The sequence below is a fragment of the Manis pentadactyla genome, chromosome 12, assembly GCF_030020395.1.
Source record: "Manis pentadactyla isolate mManPen7 chromosome 12, mManPen7.hap1, whole genome shotgun sequence".
Taxonomy (NCBI): domain Eukaryota; kingdom Metazoa; phylum Chordata; class Mammalia; order Pholidota; family Manidae; genus Manis; species Manis pentadactyla.
This window is the reverse complement of record NC_080030.1, coordinates 2,371,255-2,384,332: the sequence shown is the minus strand read 5'-3', so window position 1 is coordinate 2,384,332 and position 13,078 is coordinate 2,371,255. Positions and strand designations below refer to the sequence as shown.

The 13,078-nt window shown below is 61.0% G+C and overlaps 2 protein-coding genes across 7 annotated transcripts; one reads left to right on the top strand and one right to left on the bottom strand.

The window, feature by feature from the left end:
- Positions 1-393: 393 nt before the first annotated feature.
- On the top strand, positions 394-6,395 carry PEAK3 (PEAK family member 3). Of its 6 annotated transcripts, none has more exons than XM_036890595.2 (4): positions 394-2,216; positions 2,683-2,859; positions 3,473-3,872; positions 5,027-6,395. In XM_036890595.2, exons 2-4 carry the CDS (start codon positions 2,747-2,749, stop codon positions 5,807-5,809), a joined length of 1,296 nt encoding a protein of 431 aa, XP_036746490.2. In that variant the 5' UTR covers positions 394-2,216; positions 2,683-2,746; the 3' UTR covers positions 5,810-6,395. The 6 variants fall into 6 exon arrangements, with proteins under 6 accessions (XP_036746490.2, XP_036746486.2, XP_036746489.2 ...); XM_036890591.2 differs by having other exon boundaries at positions 3,334-3,872; XM_036890594.2 differs by having other exon boundaries at positions 394-2,301.
- Positions 6,396-7,926: 1,531 nt separating this feature from the next.
- On the bottom strand, positions 7,927-10,865 carry OAZ1 (ornithine decarboxylase antizyme 1). The gene is given in 6 exon segments (XM_036890619.2): positions 7,927-8,302; positions 8,424-8,509; positions 8,753-8,925; positions 9,319-9,405; positions 9,407-9,464; positions 10,622-10,865. Coding segments are annotated over 6 exon segments (678 nt in total). The 5' UTR covers positions 10,768-10,865; the 3' UTR covers positions 7,927-8,174.
- Between the last annotated feature and the right edge of the window lie 2,213 nt (positions 10,866-13,078).

The following is a 13,078-nucleotide window of genomic DNA, read 5'->3' as shown; positions in this document are numbered from 1 at the left end:
CCCCTGAAGGCCTGTGCTTTTTCCAGAAGAAGGTGGACCAGGTCAGAGTGGTCAGAGGCCGCCATGGCCAAGGGCAGCCTCGCACCGACCACCCTACTGCCGCTCTCTGAGCCTGGGTTTCCCCGCTTGAACCTGCCCCTGCCTGGTTTCAGAGAAGCCGGAGGGCAGGGCTGCTGAGGCTAGGGGTCCCTTGGGGTCTACGCCCCTCTTCCTCCTGGCTGCCGAACCCCTGGTTCACACCAGGTATAAGATCAGGATTCCTGACTCCTGTCTTATTTTGGGTACAGCTGAGGGGTCCTTCCTTGGGTGACCAAGGCCCAGCTGACCGGGGACCCATCCCTGCTGGTGGCCAGAAACCCAAAGAGGCGCCCCTCAGAGGGGGATGGGGGGTTTTCCCCCAAAACACATCACGGGGTGCCTGCCATCCGCACATTCTGGGCCCAGGGGCACCGCGAACATACCTGCCCTGATCCCCCACCAGGTGGGGCTAGGAGGGTGCGTGGGGTCCCTGCCGCATGGACCTCCGCGTGCTTGCCTCTGGCCCTGGTGCAGACACACTTCCTGCGGATCTCCTGTCCTCTCCCAGGTCCGCCCAGCCAGGGCCCTCTCCTGGTGACTGACCCCCAAGGTGTGCAAATTCTCTCCCCCTCCCCATTCCTACCTGCCAGTCACTGCTCGGGGGCTGTGATTGCCTCTACCACAAACACCAAGGGTGCTTGGCAGGTGTCAGCTGGTCCCTCTTCTCTCCTTGCCCATGTGCCAGCTGCCCACCACCCTGTCCGGTCCTGCATGGAAAAGTCCCCAGAGGTGCCACCCCGTGTCCAGTGTGGCCCCTCTGCCTGCCTCCCCACCCCACAGTCTTAGCCAAATCTCTGCCTCCGCAGGGCTGGGACCAGGACGGGGTGAGAGAGGCACTCACATTGGGCACAAAACGTAAGAAAGTGCCCAGAACTTAGTCATCGAGATCAACATTCCATAAATGCAATTAATTTGTGCCTCAAATCCATGAGGAACAAAATGCCAACCTTTTAAATAAAGACAGGATCTGATCTGCCCTGGCAGGACCCTGCCTCACTCTCCATACCCAAATCCTAGCCCTGATTCCAATAAAACTTTATTTACAAAAACAGCCAGCCAGCCATGGCCAGAATACGCCATTAGATTTTTTGTTTTAAATATTGCTTGGATAGGTGAGGACCAATGAGGACTGTCACTGGGGCACCCAGCAATGACACCATAGAACTTTCACCCCAGCCTTGACCTGCTGTGTGACCCTGCAGGGACCCCCTACCTTCTCTGGGCTCACGGTCCCAAAGGGAAACAGAATAGGGTGGTGGGGAGAAATACAGCATGAAATCTGCTCCGACATGTAGGGGTTTCTCGGCTCTTCTGCTACATGTGGGCAGGGACTGGATTTGGGGACGGGATGCCCTTCACGCTTCCCGCACAGGCAGGGCAAGCCTCAAATCTCAAAACAGCCTCCCAGGCACGTGCTTAAGCTAGAATCTCACATTGTCTTCCCTGGATTTTCCATCACTCTAGATTATTTTCCATGCATGGTAATTATGTAGCAACCGTTTTTTCTAAATAAATGCATTCAGGAGGTGAGCGTTGGCGAGGGAGGTGATTCAATTATTTTTCAAGAAAAATCCAGCTGGCGTGGCTCTTCTGAGGCAGCAAGCAGGAGCCACTTTTTTATTCGCTGGAATGCAGAGAAGGATGGTGATTTACCCAACGTCACACAGCAGGTCAGAACAGAGGTGCTCAAAGGTGCAGTGCCTGCCCCGAGCAGAGGGTGCTGGGCTGGGCAGGCGGCAGGGGCCGTGCCCTGGGGTCGTCTCGGAGGGTCCTGAAGAAGGGGAAGTGGTTCTCCGGGAAGTGAAAGTTGCAGAGGAAACAGTGCCTTCACTGTGTTCCTGTCTAAGCAGTTGTTTGGGGCTCCCTGACCTAGCCAAACACTGGGAGCCCAAAATGCCCGGCCCCCCAGTGTAGCAGAGGCCACCACGGCCGCCTGCCCTGAGCGCCCTCTGGGGCCTCAACCCGTCCTCTGTTGCCCACCCTGTGCTCAGTCTCTTGGAGCCCACCCCCCACCTTGGCTCCCGCGTGCCTCCTGCCTGGAATGCCAGCCCACCTTTGAGGGCAGGAGGGGAAGTGATGCGGGCGGTGGCCTGAGGTCTGACAGTTGGGCGGCATTTCCGGCTGGCTGCCAGTGACAGGTCAGACAGTCTTGGGAGGCAGGGGCTGCAGCTAGTGGGGGTCTGTCCCTGATGCCCTCCTGGCCCACAGTCACCACTCCTGAAGGTAGGGGGCTTGGAGGGGGCTCGGGAGGGGCTCCGGGGTGGGCAGTGGGCAGAAGTGGCAGCTTTGGGGGGTTAGGGTGCCCTGGGATCTGGGTGGGGCAGAGCTGGGGCAATTGCAGGCTTGAGGAGCTGAGCTTTACGCATCCCAAGTGTCTCCGGCATCATGTACTGGTCCATGACCGTCAGTCGTTCCCCCAAATGCCCACCCTCAGGGCTAGGCATTCTGTCCACATCACAGAAGTACAGGGCCTTCGCACTGCCCCTGTTGTCTCACTGATGAGGAAAGGGCCCAGAGAGGGTGAGAAAGCCTCTCAGGGCCACACAGCAGGGTCAGGGCCAGGCAAGAGAGCACAGGCATGCCACACTGCCCTCTCTTGCCCAGGCCGCTGTGCACCCTCCCATTGCCATCGAGGGCTCCTGGACACCCTGCATGTGCCCAGCTACGCATGCACCTGGCTCTGATCTCCCCCAGGCAGCATGAGCAGCCCCACGCCAGCCCCAGAGGCCCCGGGGCCCGTAATGCCCACCTGGCGGACTCAGCCCACGTACAGCAACCTTGGTGAGCCACTGGGAGGGGGCGCTGGCAGGGGCGGGAGGCCGGACCCCCGGGGCGGGGGCTCCAGCCGGAGGGTTGAGTCTCATCACCATTTAAGAAACTCTCTGCCTAATGATGACATGACTCGATTATACCAGCTTTGTTCCTGTCCATAATAAAACTGTTAAAAAAGGAAAAGCTGGGATCACCAGTTTGCAAAATGAGGAAATTAGATTTCAGAGGCAGGGGCACCCTGCCCAGAGCCACTCAGGGAAACGGGACCACGTGATGCCGGGCTGGGCGCTTCCAGGCCACAGACCTTTCCCCCCTCTGAGCATCAGCTTCCTCCTATGTAAACTGGGTGGCATCTACTGGACAGAGCACGGGGCAGATGAGGGTGAGCATGATTTCCATGGCAGGGGTGGGGAAATGGTGGTGAGGGTGGGGCAGGTGTCCGTGGCCCCATGCCCTGCATGTCCCTCCTCCCCAACCCCACAGGTGAGGTCCGGGCCCACCTGCTACCCTGCAAGGCCCGCCGCCCCCGGACTTCTGGGTCCCTCTCGACTGATCTGCAGCCCTTACCCCCACCCCTGCCCAAGAAGACCCTGGCTAGGACCCGGTCCCTGCCCACCCACAGGGCCCCCAGCCCCAGCCCCGCACAAGCAGGCCAGCCCCGGAGGCCCCTTCTGGAGTCCTGCAGTGTGGACGAGACCCAGGCCAGCGACAAGGCCCAGCCAGCCTGCCCCCCTGCAGAGCTGGCTGTCACTTCACTCGACACCACCGAGACAGGCCTCTCCTGGCGTGACCTGCAGTCTCCAGAGGCCATGCACGCCGCGCTGGAGGCCCGGCAGCTGGAGGGGCTCTGTGCCATGCGTGCCCGGCTCCAGGCCCGGCTCCTGGGGGGCCACCCGGGCCCCTGCCGCCCTGGCCACAGCTTCCGCCTCCTGGACAGCCGGCCCTGCGTGGAGGGCGGGGACGCCCTCTACTACCGCGTGGTGCGTGTGGACGGGGAGGCGTGGCACATCTTGGCTGCCAAGGTGAGCTCCACCAACTTGGAGGTCCCACATTAGGCCTATTTTGCAAATGATGGGAATTAACACCATCAGCCCTTGGAACCACATCCCCACCAAATTGTGGGCCACCTGCATTCGAATCACCTGGGAGTCATAAAAAATCCCCACCCCACGCCTCTCAGGAGCCCAGGAACCTCACTCACTCCCAGAGAATTCTGGCTCTGGAAAGCCACTGAGTTCACCAGTCAAGCTGACTGACAGCTACTACTTTAATCATAACAATGATTGACAAGGTCAATCATAACAATGATCTCACCAAGGTCAGATGCATGGCCACCTCACGGACTTGATAGAATGTGTATTACGGCCCATTTTACAGATCAGAGCACAGAGGGAGTCAGTTGCTGGCTGTGCGCTCTCCAGCTGACAGCTCTATCCGGGCTCCATCTCAGAGGGCCCTGGGGACGCTGTCTTTAAAACAGGCATGCTCAGAGTCCCAGCCCAGAAACTATAATTTTTAATATCCTGCTAACATGATTCTAAGGTAATTCCCAGAGCTGAAGCCCTCCCAACCTTCTAGAAAGAGCTCTGCTGTCCACTACTGCAGGAAAGAGCCATGTGTGATTTCTGGGCCCTCGAAATGGGGCTGGTCCCCACTGAGATATGATGAGTGTGGAATAGACACCAGATCTCAAACACTATCAGAAAATAATAATGCAAAACATCTAATATTTTTCATGTTGATGACTCCTGGCAGAAGAACATTTTGGACACATCAGGGTTAAATAACATTTATTATGCAAATTATGTTCACCTGTTTCTTTTCACACTTTGTGGCTACTGGTAAATTTTCATTATGCCTATGCTGTGGCCTCCCTTGTGTTTCTACTGGACAGCCCAGCTCCGACACCTTGGCTGGAATCTCCAGCCCCTTTACCAGGCTGGCAAGTTTGACCCCTAAATACTACCCTCCTCAGTATAGTTGCCCTAAAATCATGTTGGTGACTAACATCTGAATTAATATTTAACTCCTGTTCCTGGAGCCCATGCACCCTGCAAGCTGTCCTGGGGGCAGGTTGGGGGTGGGCAGAAAGGCCTCAGGGCAAGTGGAGCCCTGGGTCCTGACTGTAATGGCCAGGGGCCCCATGATCAGGTCTGACAGCCCCTCTGCCCCCCAGGTGCCCAAGCCAGGAGCTGCGGAGCCCCACCCGTGGGGCCTGGAGCTGCAGGCCTTGCTGCCCCCCCACTTCAACATCCAGGGGTTGTGTGGCCTGGTGCCTGAGCGTGGACTGCCTGAGGCACCCTGGAGAGGCCCCACGGTGCTTGCAGCCGAGGTACCCGAGCGCACTGTGACCCAATGGCTGGCAGAAGAGAGCGCAAAGCAACAGCCGGCGGCGTTCCCCTGGGCCGTGGCCCTGCTGGCGCTGCAGCTGAGCACCGCCCTGGAGCGCCTGGAGGCGCGGGGCGCAGCCCTGGCCGAGCTGAGGCCGGAGAACCTGCTGTTGGCGGCGCCGCGGGGATGCACAGCCAATGGGCCCCAGCGCCTGCTACTGGCCGACTTCGGCTGCGTCCGCCCGCGCTCCCCGGGCCCCCCAGGCGACCACGCGCAGCAGATGGGCCGCCTGCTCCGGGTGCTGCTCCGCCCCGCCTTGCCCTTGGCCACGCCCTTGGCCGCGGGCCTGGGGTGCCTGGCAGCCCGGCTGGCCCAGGCCAGGCCCTCAGCGGCCGGGGTGCGCGGCGCTCTACAGGCGCTGCTCTGGGGGCCTGGGCAGGAGCTGCGCGGCCGGGGAGCACCGCTGGGGTCCTGGCTGCGGGCACGCCGCTCACTGCTGGTCCTGCACCTGGCTGAGCGGGCCGCGGGCGGGGAGGTGCCTGGCCTCGAGGACTGGCTGTGCTGCGAATACCTGGCCCAGGCCACTGAGGCCTCGCTGGGCCATGCCCTGGCGCTGCTGTGGGACTGATGCTCTTGGGAGCGAAGCCGCTGTTCCGGCCTCACCAAGGGGCAGCACCTCTTCCCAGGCCTGCACCAGTCAGAGGTCCTAACGTCCAGGGTGGAGTGTCCCCCCCTTGGAGAGGCTAGGCCGGTGGGGAGTGCAGGGGCGTGGACACGCTCCTCCATGGCTGCCACGCTTCTCTGGTAGCTACAAAGGCCAAAGGTCTGTACAGGAAGGCAAGTGCCTCCCCCTTCCAGGGCTGGGAACTAGGCCTGTGTCTCCTGAGGCTTTCTGATGCCAGGCCGGCCACCCCCCTCCCAGGTGTGGAGCCCCCATCTTCCAGCAGAGGCCAGGGTGCCCTTCCAGCGCTGGGGTCTGATGGGCACCGTCTCCTGCCAACGCCAGCTTTGGAGCACTCCCGGTCCTCGGCCCTGCAGCACGACCTCGTGCTGAGGACGGCAGGTGGCTCGCAGTGGGAACGCCCTTCCCAAAACCTGCTCGGGGTGTCTGGGAGGAGGGCAGGCTCGCTGGACCCCCAGACACTCAGCCCTCCCAGCACAGCCTACCCCGGAGGAGTCTGAACTCACCTGCCCGATGTGGCCCTGCCACCTCGCTGACTCCGCCACTATGGCCTCCCATGCTGTTCCCCAGACACTGAATCCTGTCCAGTCGCCAAGGGCTCGCCTGAGCAGGAGGAAGCTCCCCCTCTCCTGGGCCAGTTCTTGCTCCCCCGCCTGGGCTCCCCTCCTCTTCCCCCAGAGCAAGTATCACCCCCCGGAGCTTTTCACTCATCGTCACCTGTCACCTGGCCCCCTCGCCCACAGGGCTGAATTCCCTGTGGGCGGGGGCCAGGCTGAACACACAGTAGGTACTCAGTTAATAGCATAGGACGATGGAATAAATGGGGAGACAAGGCTCATCAGGGGGCCTGACAGAGAGGCGTCTGTTTATGCCTCTGGAATATGGACACAGGAGCCAAAGGGTCCCGCTGCCCTTGCTGGGGGCCGCTAGCCGTGTCCACTCACCTCCTCACTGACCATGCAGTCCTGGGGGTATCTTCCCAGTCCTCATGTTTGACCAGGTCCCTCTCTAGCGCTAACGGCTCCCAGGGCTCCCCGAAAGGCTGTGCACATTCTCTGGACACCCCAGCCTGCCACTTCCTTGGAGACACGTTCTAGTAGCTCCCAGGCCTCGCCCAACTTGTTCTTCCACTGGAATCACCTACTCCTCTGCTTCGGACTCCTACTCATCCTTTAATGCCTCAACTCCAATGCCCCTTCTCTGCCTCTGCCTAGCCCACATGGACTGGGAGTGTCCTGGCTCTGTCCCCCAGAGCCTTGTGAGGCCAGCTGCATCACCACTCTGGCACCTGAATGTCCATCCACCCCACACCCAAACATGCAAACCTCTCGTGGCACTTTTCCTCCCTGTCGTCTGCTTCCCAGCCTTCGAGGCCTAGATGAGACCCTGAGCCATGCTCCCATGAGACCAGCGGGTGGCCCTAGTCCTGACCTACCTTCAGGCCCTCCAACCACCACCTCGTGCCCAGACGGACCCGTGAACCTGCCTCCTGCCCCAGCTGGGCACCGCAAGGCCATCCCCAGGGGCCACGGGGAGGCTGGAGACTTTGCTCAGATGCACCCCACACTCGGGCCAGGTCAAGTCCCAGCAGACCCTGGCCATGCCACAGCGCCTCCTAGGGCCTCACGCAAAGGACACTGAGTGGACAGGGGGGCCACTAGCCTCCAGCCCCCCCAAGGGCACTGGGGACAGCAGGCCTAGGTGCAGGCCGCCCACTTGGGGAGCTGCTGCAGGGTACCCTGCAGGCTAGAAAGTGAGGTGTGGGGAAGGGGGGCTGAGCTGCCAGCTGGATCCCGGACACGGGGCTATGGCTGCCCCAACCCTGGCCTCCGCCTGGCTCTGCAGCCCCGAGGTCAGGACACCACACAGGGACACGGGGCCGTGGCCACCGAACACCACCAAGCCAACACAGGTCTGGGAGGCGTAATCGCTTTATTCGGATTTTTGAGCAATAGAAGGGTCGATTAATGCCTATCTTTATCCTAGAGACAGACCTAAGACGTTCAGATGAAAAAGTCCTCAAAGCACAAGGTGATCTGAATCATCTTAAACCAACAAGAAAGTAAAATATAAATTTTTATTTGGAATTAAAGCAAATACTTCAGTATCACAAACACAATATTAAACTTCAATATGCCGCTAATTTGGAGTGAGCGTTTATTTGCACAATTACAACATGCGAACGAACCCAGAAGAGATGAGCAGGCCGGGCGAATGTGCCCAGCACAGCAGGGGCCACACCACCCCCACGAAGCGCACAGGGAAGAGGCAGGCGGCTGGGGGCGCAGGAGGGCCACGGGTGGCCTCTGCACTACTCCCCCGGGGGCTCTCTCTCAAACGTGTAGGCCATGAAGCAAGCGTCGGGTCTCTTGGGGACAAGGGGATGCCCCGGTCTCACAATCTCAAAGCCCAAAAAGCTGAAGGTACGGAGCAAGGCGGCTGTGGGGTGAAAGAGTGTCAGCCACGGCCTCCCACCTGCCCCCACGCCCCCACTCTCGGCTGCAGCAGTGCTGAGGGGGACCCGCGGCCTGCCCGTCTCCCCTTGTCCCCGACCCCCTACCTCTGTCCTCACGGTTCTTGTGGAAGCAGATGAAGACATAGTCGGCGTGGAGCTGCTCCTCAGCAAACTCGAGAAGAACTGCGAGACTGAAGGGCACCTGTCAGGTCCCAGGCCAGGGTTCCACAGGCACCGCCGCCGCCAGGCCGCGTCACTCCGGCGACTCTCCTGGGCACTACGGGGCTGGGCAGTGTCCCTACGATTCCCCCCCCCCCCCCACCGACCTCCATGCCAACAGCTCCCCAGTACCCTGGAGACAGGATTCCGGGAACTGGCCTGGACTCCCCCGCACCCAACGCCGATGGTTGGGCTCCCCTGCACCCTGCCCTCACCTGTCCTTGCTCCCCTCCGGCAAAGTGCCGCCGGGGATCTCGACGTACAGGCAGCCGCTGCTCAGCACTGCTCTCCAGTTAATGTGTTTCGAACCTGTGAGCCTGGACTGGACGTTCAGAATTCTCGTCTTGTCGTTAGATGTTAGTTCCTCTGTTACATTCAGCTGATTATCCTGCGGGGTACAGCGCCCAACCGCCCCTCAGCTGCCAGCCCTCTCCGGCTGGGGGTCCTCCTCCTCCCTCGCTGGGGGACGATTTGGGAGGCCCCGAAGAGCGCCAAGCCGGCTAGCCACCCGCCCCTGCAGTGCTGTCTCCTGCCAGGACAAAGCCCCAGGGTGATGGGCACCCAGGAGCCCCCTACACGGCTCCCTGCGGCCTGCACAGCACCTGGGCTGTCGTTTGCGTCCTCGTGTATTACACGAACCCGGAGTTTTGAGAACCCAACAAATCCCGCAGACAGTGCCTTCAGCATAAGGCAGGCGCTGGGAGTGTGTGGCCAGGGATGGAGAGAGTCCCTCGCCCGTCCCCCCATTTAAGCCACAGGGAAGCCGGGGCAAAGTACTCACGGAGTAAAATAAATTAGCTGAAAGATTGTGATCCCTCTGCCTATTCCCTCGCCCACCTGGGATCTTCAGGGGTGGGTGAGGGACATCAGGAGCACCACCGAGGCCCTGGACCCAGGTTACTAGAGCAGTGGAGGGAGGCCCTGGAACTGGAGGAGGGCGGGCAGGTTAGGCGCCGGGGGGCCGGGCTCAGCAGAGCCAGGCCGGGGCCCTGGGCGCCCGCTCCCTCCCTGCCCGAGTCCCGTGCTTACACGGAGGGCAAAGTCAACATCCGCCTTCCCGCAGGACAGGGCACGGTCGCCGGCAGTCAACAGGACGACGAAATCATCACCCAACCCCGCCTCCTGACACCCAGGCCCGGCACCCAAGCCCCCTCGGCGCACCTGCGCCCTTCGAATTCTCCAGGTCGGCCTCGAACTCCCGCCCAACCCCCGCCAGATCACTTCCCGTTCCGACTCCAGCCACGCCAGCTCCCCCTGCCTGGCCTGCGGCAGCCGCCGTCCAGGGAGCCAGCAACCCGCCGCTCACACCGGCAGCACCTCCGCCCGGCCGCGTCAGCCGAGCCCCGCGGGGTCGGCCCGGGTTCCACGACGGCGCGCTCTGAGCGCCAGCAGCCATTCGCCGCGCGTCGTCCACAGGCCCCCAAAGGCGCCTTCCTCTTGCTCGGCTCCCCCCGGGGCCCCCACACCGCTCCTGACTCCAAGGGAACCCCGGAGACGTCGCCTTGCGTCCCGCCTACGCGCCCACCTGCTCTCGAACCCCCGCCCACCAGAAGCGCACGCGGCCACCTTCCACCAAAACGTCTTCCACGGGGGAGGCAAGGCAGTCGGGGGCGGCCGGCTGTCACCCCGAGAAAGGCCCCGGCACTGTCTACGTGGCGCCACCGCTCCGCGCCTCCCCGGGGAGCAGACGCACCCCCCACCGACGCGCTGTGGGGCCAAGGGGGACCACAGGGCGGCCGCGCCCCGGGGCCCCACGCGGCGGACCTCCCCTACCCGCGAAGCTCTCACGATCCCCGCAGCCAGCGAAGTGCAGCTACAGGGGACACGCGGGCTCCGACCACAGACATCCCGCCTCTCAAACTGGACTGCGGTCCCCTGCGCCCCCCAAAATCCGACCAGAGCCCCTCCGCGCGCACCCCAAGGGCTGCTCAAGGGGTGTGCACCCGCCCCGCCCCCGGGGCGGAGGGACCTCGGCCGAGGGGCGGAGCTCGCGTTCCGGGACCTCCGTGGCGCCCCGCGGCCGGCCTCCTGCGGGCCTGCGCGGCAGCGCTTCTGGAAGCTTCGGGCGGGGGCGGGGCGCTCACCTCTCGCTGCTGCGGCCGCCGCGGTTGTGCAGGCTGAGGAGCGGCATGGTGCGGCTGGTGTGGACGGTGGCGCTGGATTTATCCCCCTCCTTCTCTCTGGCGAAGCAGTGGCTGTTGAGGATGCGCTGCAGGGAGGATTTCACCATCCGGCCGCTGGGGTCCGAAACCAGGAAAACCTCCGCCGCGCTTCTCCGCGCCTCCGCCGCTGCTCGCCGTTCGCAAAATGGCGCCACGGCCGTCTCCCGCCTTTATAGGCGCCGCGCCCGGGCCACGCCCCCCACGCCGCCGGGAGCGAGGCCACGCGAGGGGCGGGGCCGTGGCACCGCCGGGAAACCCAGGGGTGCCCGCCTCTCTCGGCGCCTGATTGGTGAACGGCGACTGATTCGAGCCACGCCCCTCCTGTTTACGTCGCTCTGCGGGCGCGAGGGGGGCGAAGTGACCGTGGCGCTGGGAACGCGCCGCGCGCGCGCGCCCCGCCCGCCCCGCCTCCACCACCTGGCCTGGGGTTTGGACGTCGCTGTCGAGGGTCTTGAGGTGGCCCGGTGTCCACCGTGGTCCTCGCTCGGGTCCTTTCCGGTAGCGGGACCCCTGCGCCTGGCGGCTCGGGGCGACAAAGGCCCCGAGTAGCTGGGGGAAGGGGGTGGTTCCCAGCGGGACCCTCCCACCCCGACGTTATTTTCAGTAAAAACCTCCTAATGACCGGTCATGATGATGATGTTCTGGATTCAATCTTACACGTTTTAAGACCCCTTACAATTAAGAGAATTTTCGGTGTTAAAGATAATACTCAAATTTAGTAAAATACTTGGTGTCACATTTGGACTTAACCATAAATATTACTCCTGGCAGACGCTGCACGTGGGAACTGAAATTTGCCCCAGGCAAAAATACTACTCCTGGCAGTGAAATCAGAAACACGTTTCAAGTAGGAGCTAAATTTTGCACTTCGCAAGCAAAAACACTATCCCACTTCGTTTCACAGTTTTTCATTTGGGTTTACAGGCACAGAATTTCCCCCAGACCTTAAATGAGTCCAAAATGGGCAGAAGTTTGCTTTCAAAAGCATGCATTAAAGTCCGTGTGTGTTTCTGAATTCCCTTGCATGTAGAATGCAGTATTTATTATTTACTGGAATGCGGTATTTATTATTTACTTAGTCAACATTTACAAGTATTAAAAATGTCCCATTTAAGGCTTACTATAACTCAACAGCAACTGCCCGTAGACCGACAGAAGCGTTTTCCCAGGGAAGAGTAGGTATGGATATCATTGTTCAGAATTGCAGCTCACAGTGAAAATGAAGAGCAGATGGATTTTTAGTTAACTTCATAATAGTCTTCAACTTTTCTACAGGGGCCCACAATTTCATTGCAAGGGCTTACTCCCACCCGCCTGCCCTAGGGGGTGCTTAGGGGTCTTCAAACGAGTTTGTGATTTGTTAGTATCTCTGTTGGTATTTGGGCCCTGTTTTCTTAAGGCTGGAAGGGCATCTGGGTCTGGAAATCTGTTCCCTGCCTCTTGGAAGTCCTCCAGGGTCTTACACAGACGGCTGATTCCAGGCCAAGGGTCCAGAATCCACAGGTCGCTGGGGCATATCATGTTTACCCCCAGGAAGTGACGGAGGTTGCAGCTGACCCCCAGCGCCCTGGGGTCGAGAGCGAGAGCGTGGCCTTGCAGCCCACCCAGAGCTTGGTCCAGTGAGGAGCCTCCAGAACTCTACCCGCTGGACCAGAGCGCAGGCAGTGCCCGGGCCTCAGGCCGTGGGGAGCCGGCAGAGGCCTGGAGACCCGAGACTCAGGTGGGGAGGGTCCCTTTGACTTGGGCAGGCCCTGTGCCTCAGCTGGCAAGACACACTTTAATTTGGGAGCATTGTAGGTGGAAAGGAAAAAGAAAATGCATCCCTCTTGGTAGAAAAACAAAGTGCAGCAACTTGAAAAAAGCAGGGGTTGGGGAGGAGAGAGGGAGCACAGGGGTGTCAGGGAGAGTCCCTGTGAGGACACAGGGTACAGAGGCAACCTCCCAGCTCTGTAGGGATGTGGGGAGCCAGGGGCCTCTGGTTCTGGGGGGCAGCTCCCTCCCCCTTCCGTCAGGGAGATGGGAGTGACCGCAGGCATCTGCTTTAGTCCTGGAGGAAGGGGGAAAGGCACCTTTCACCCCAAAATTGTAAACAGTGAGGCCAGACCAAAATCTCCTTCTAGATTTCATCCAGCAGTGAAAGGCTCACTTGCTGTTGGAGCCCAGGCACTGAGCCCACGGTGTTCTGTGGTTAAGGCAGAAATGACTTCCCACTACCCCACTTAGGGCTGGTCACTCTCTTAGGGGGCATCCTGGGCACTGTGGGGGACTGAGCAGCGCTGCTGGCCCCACCCACTCAACGTTAGGAGCTCCCCCATGACAGCCACAGACATCTCCAGCTGTCATCCAATCCCATAAGCGTCGCAGACTATGGGGTGCCTG

Bases quoted from the DNA above. Each gene is read 5' to 3' on its own strand.
- PEAK3 (XM_036890591.2), top strand. From the start codon at position 2,778: ATGAGCAGCCCCACGCCAGCCCCAGAGGCCCCGGGGCCCGTAATGCCC. The intron at 2,860-3,333 runs GTGAGCCACTGG...CCAACCCCACAG, and splicing joins GCCCACGTACAGCAACCTTG to GTGAGGTCCGGGCCCACCTG. The intron at 3,873-5,026 runs GTGAGCTCCACC...TCTGCCCCCCAG, and splicing joins GGCACATCTTGGCTGCCAAG to GTGCCCAAGCCAGGAGCTGC.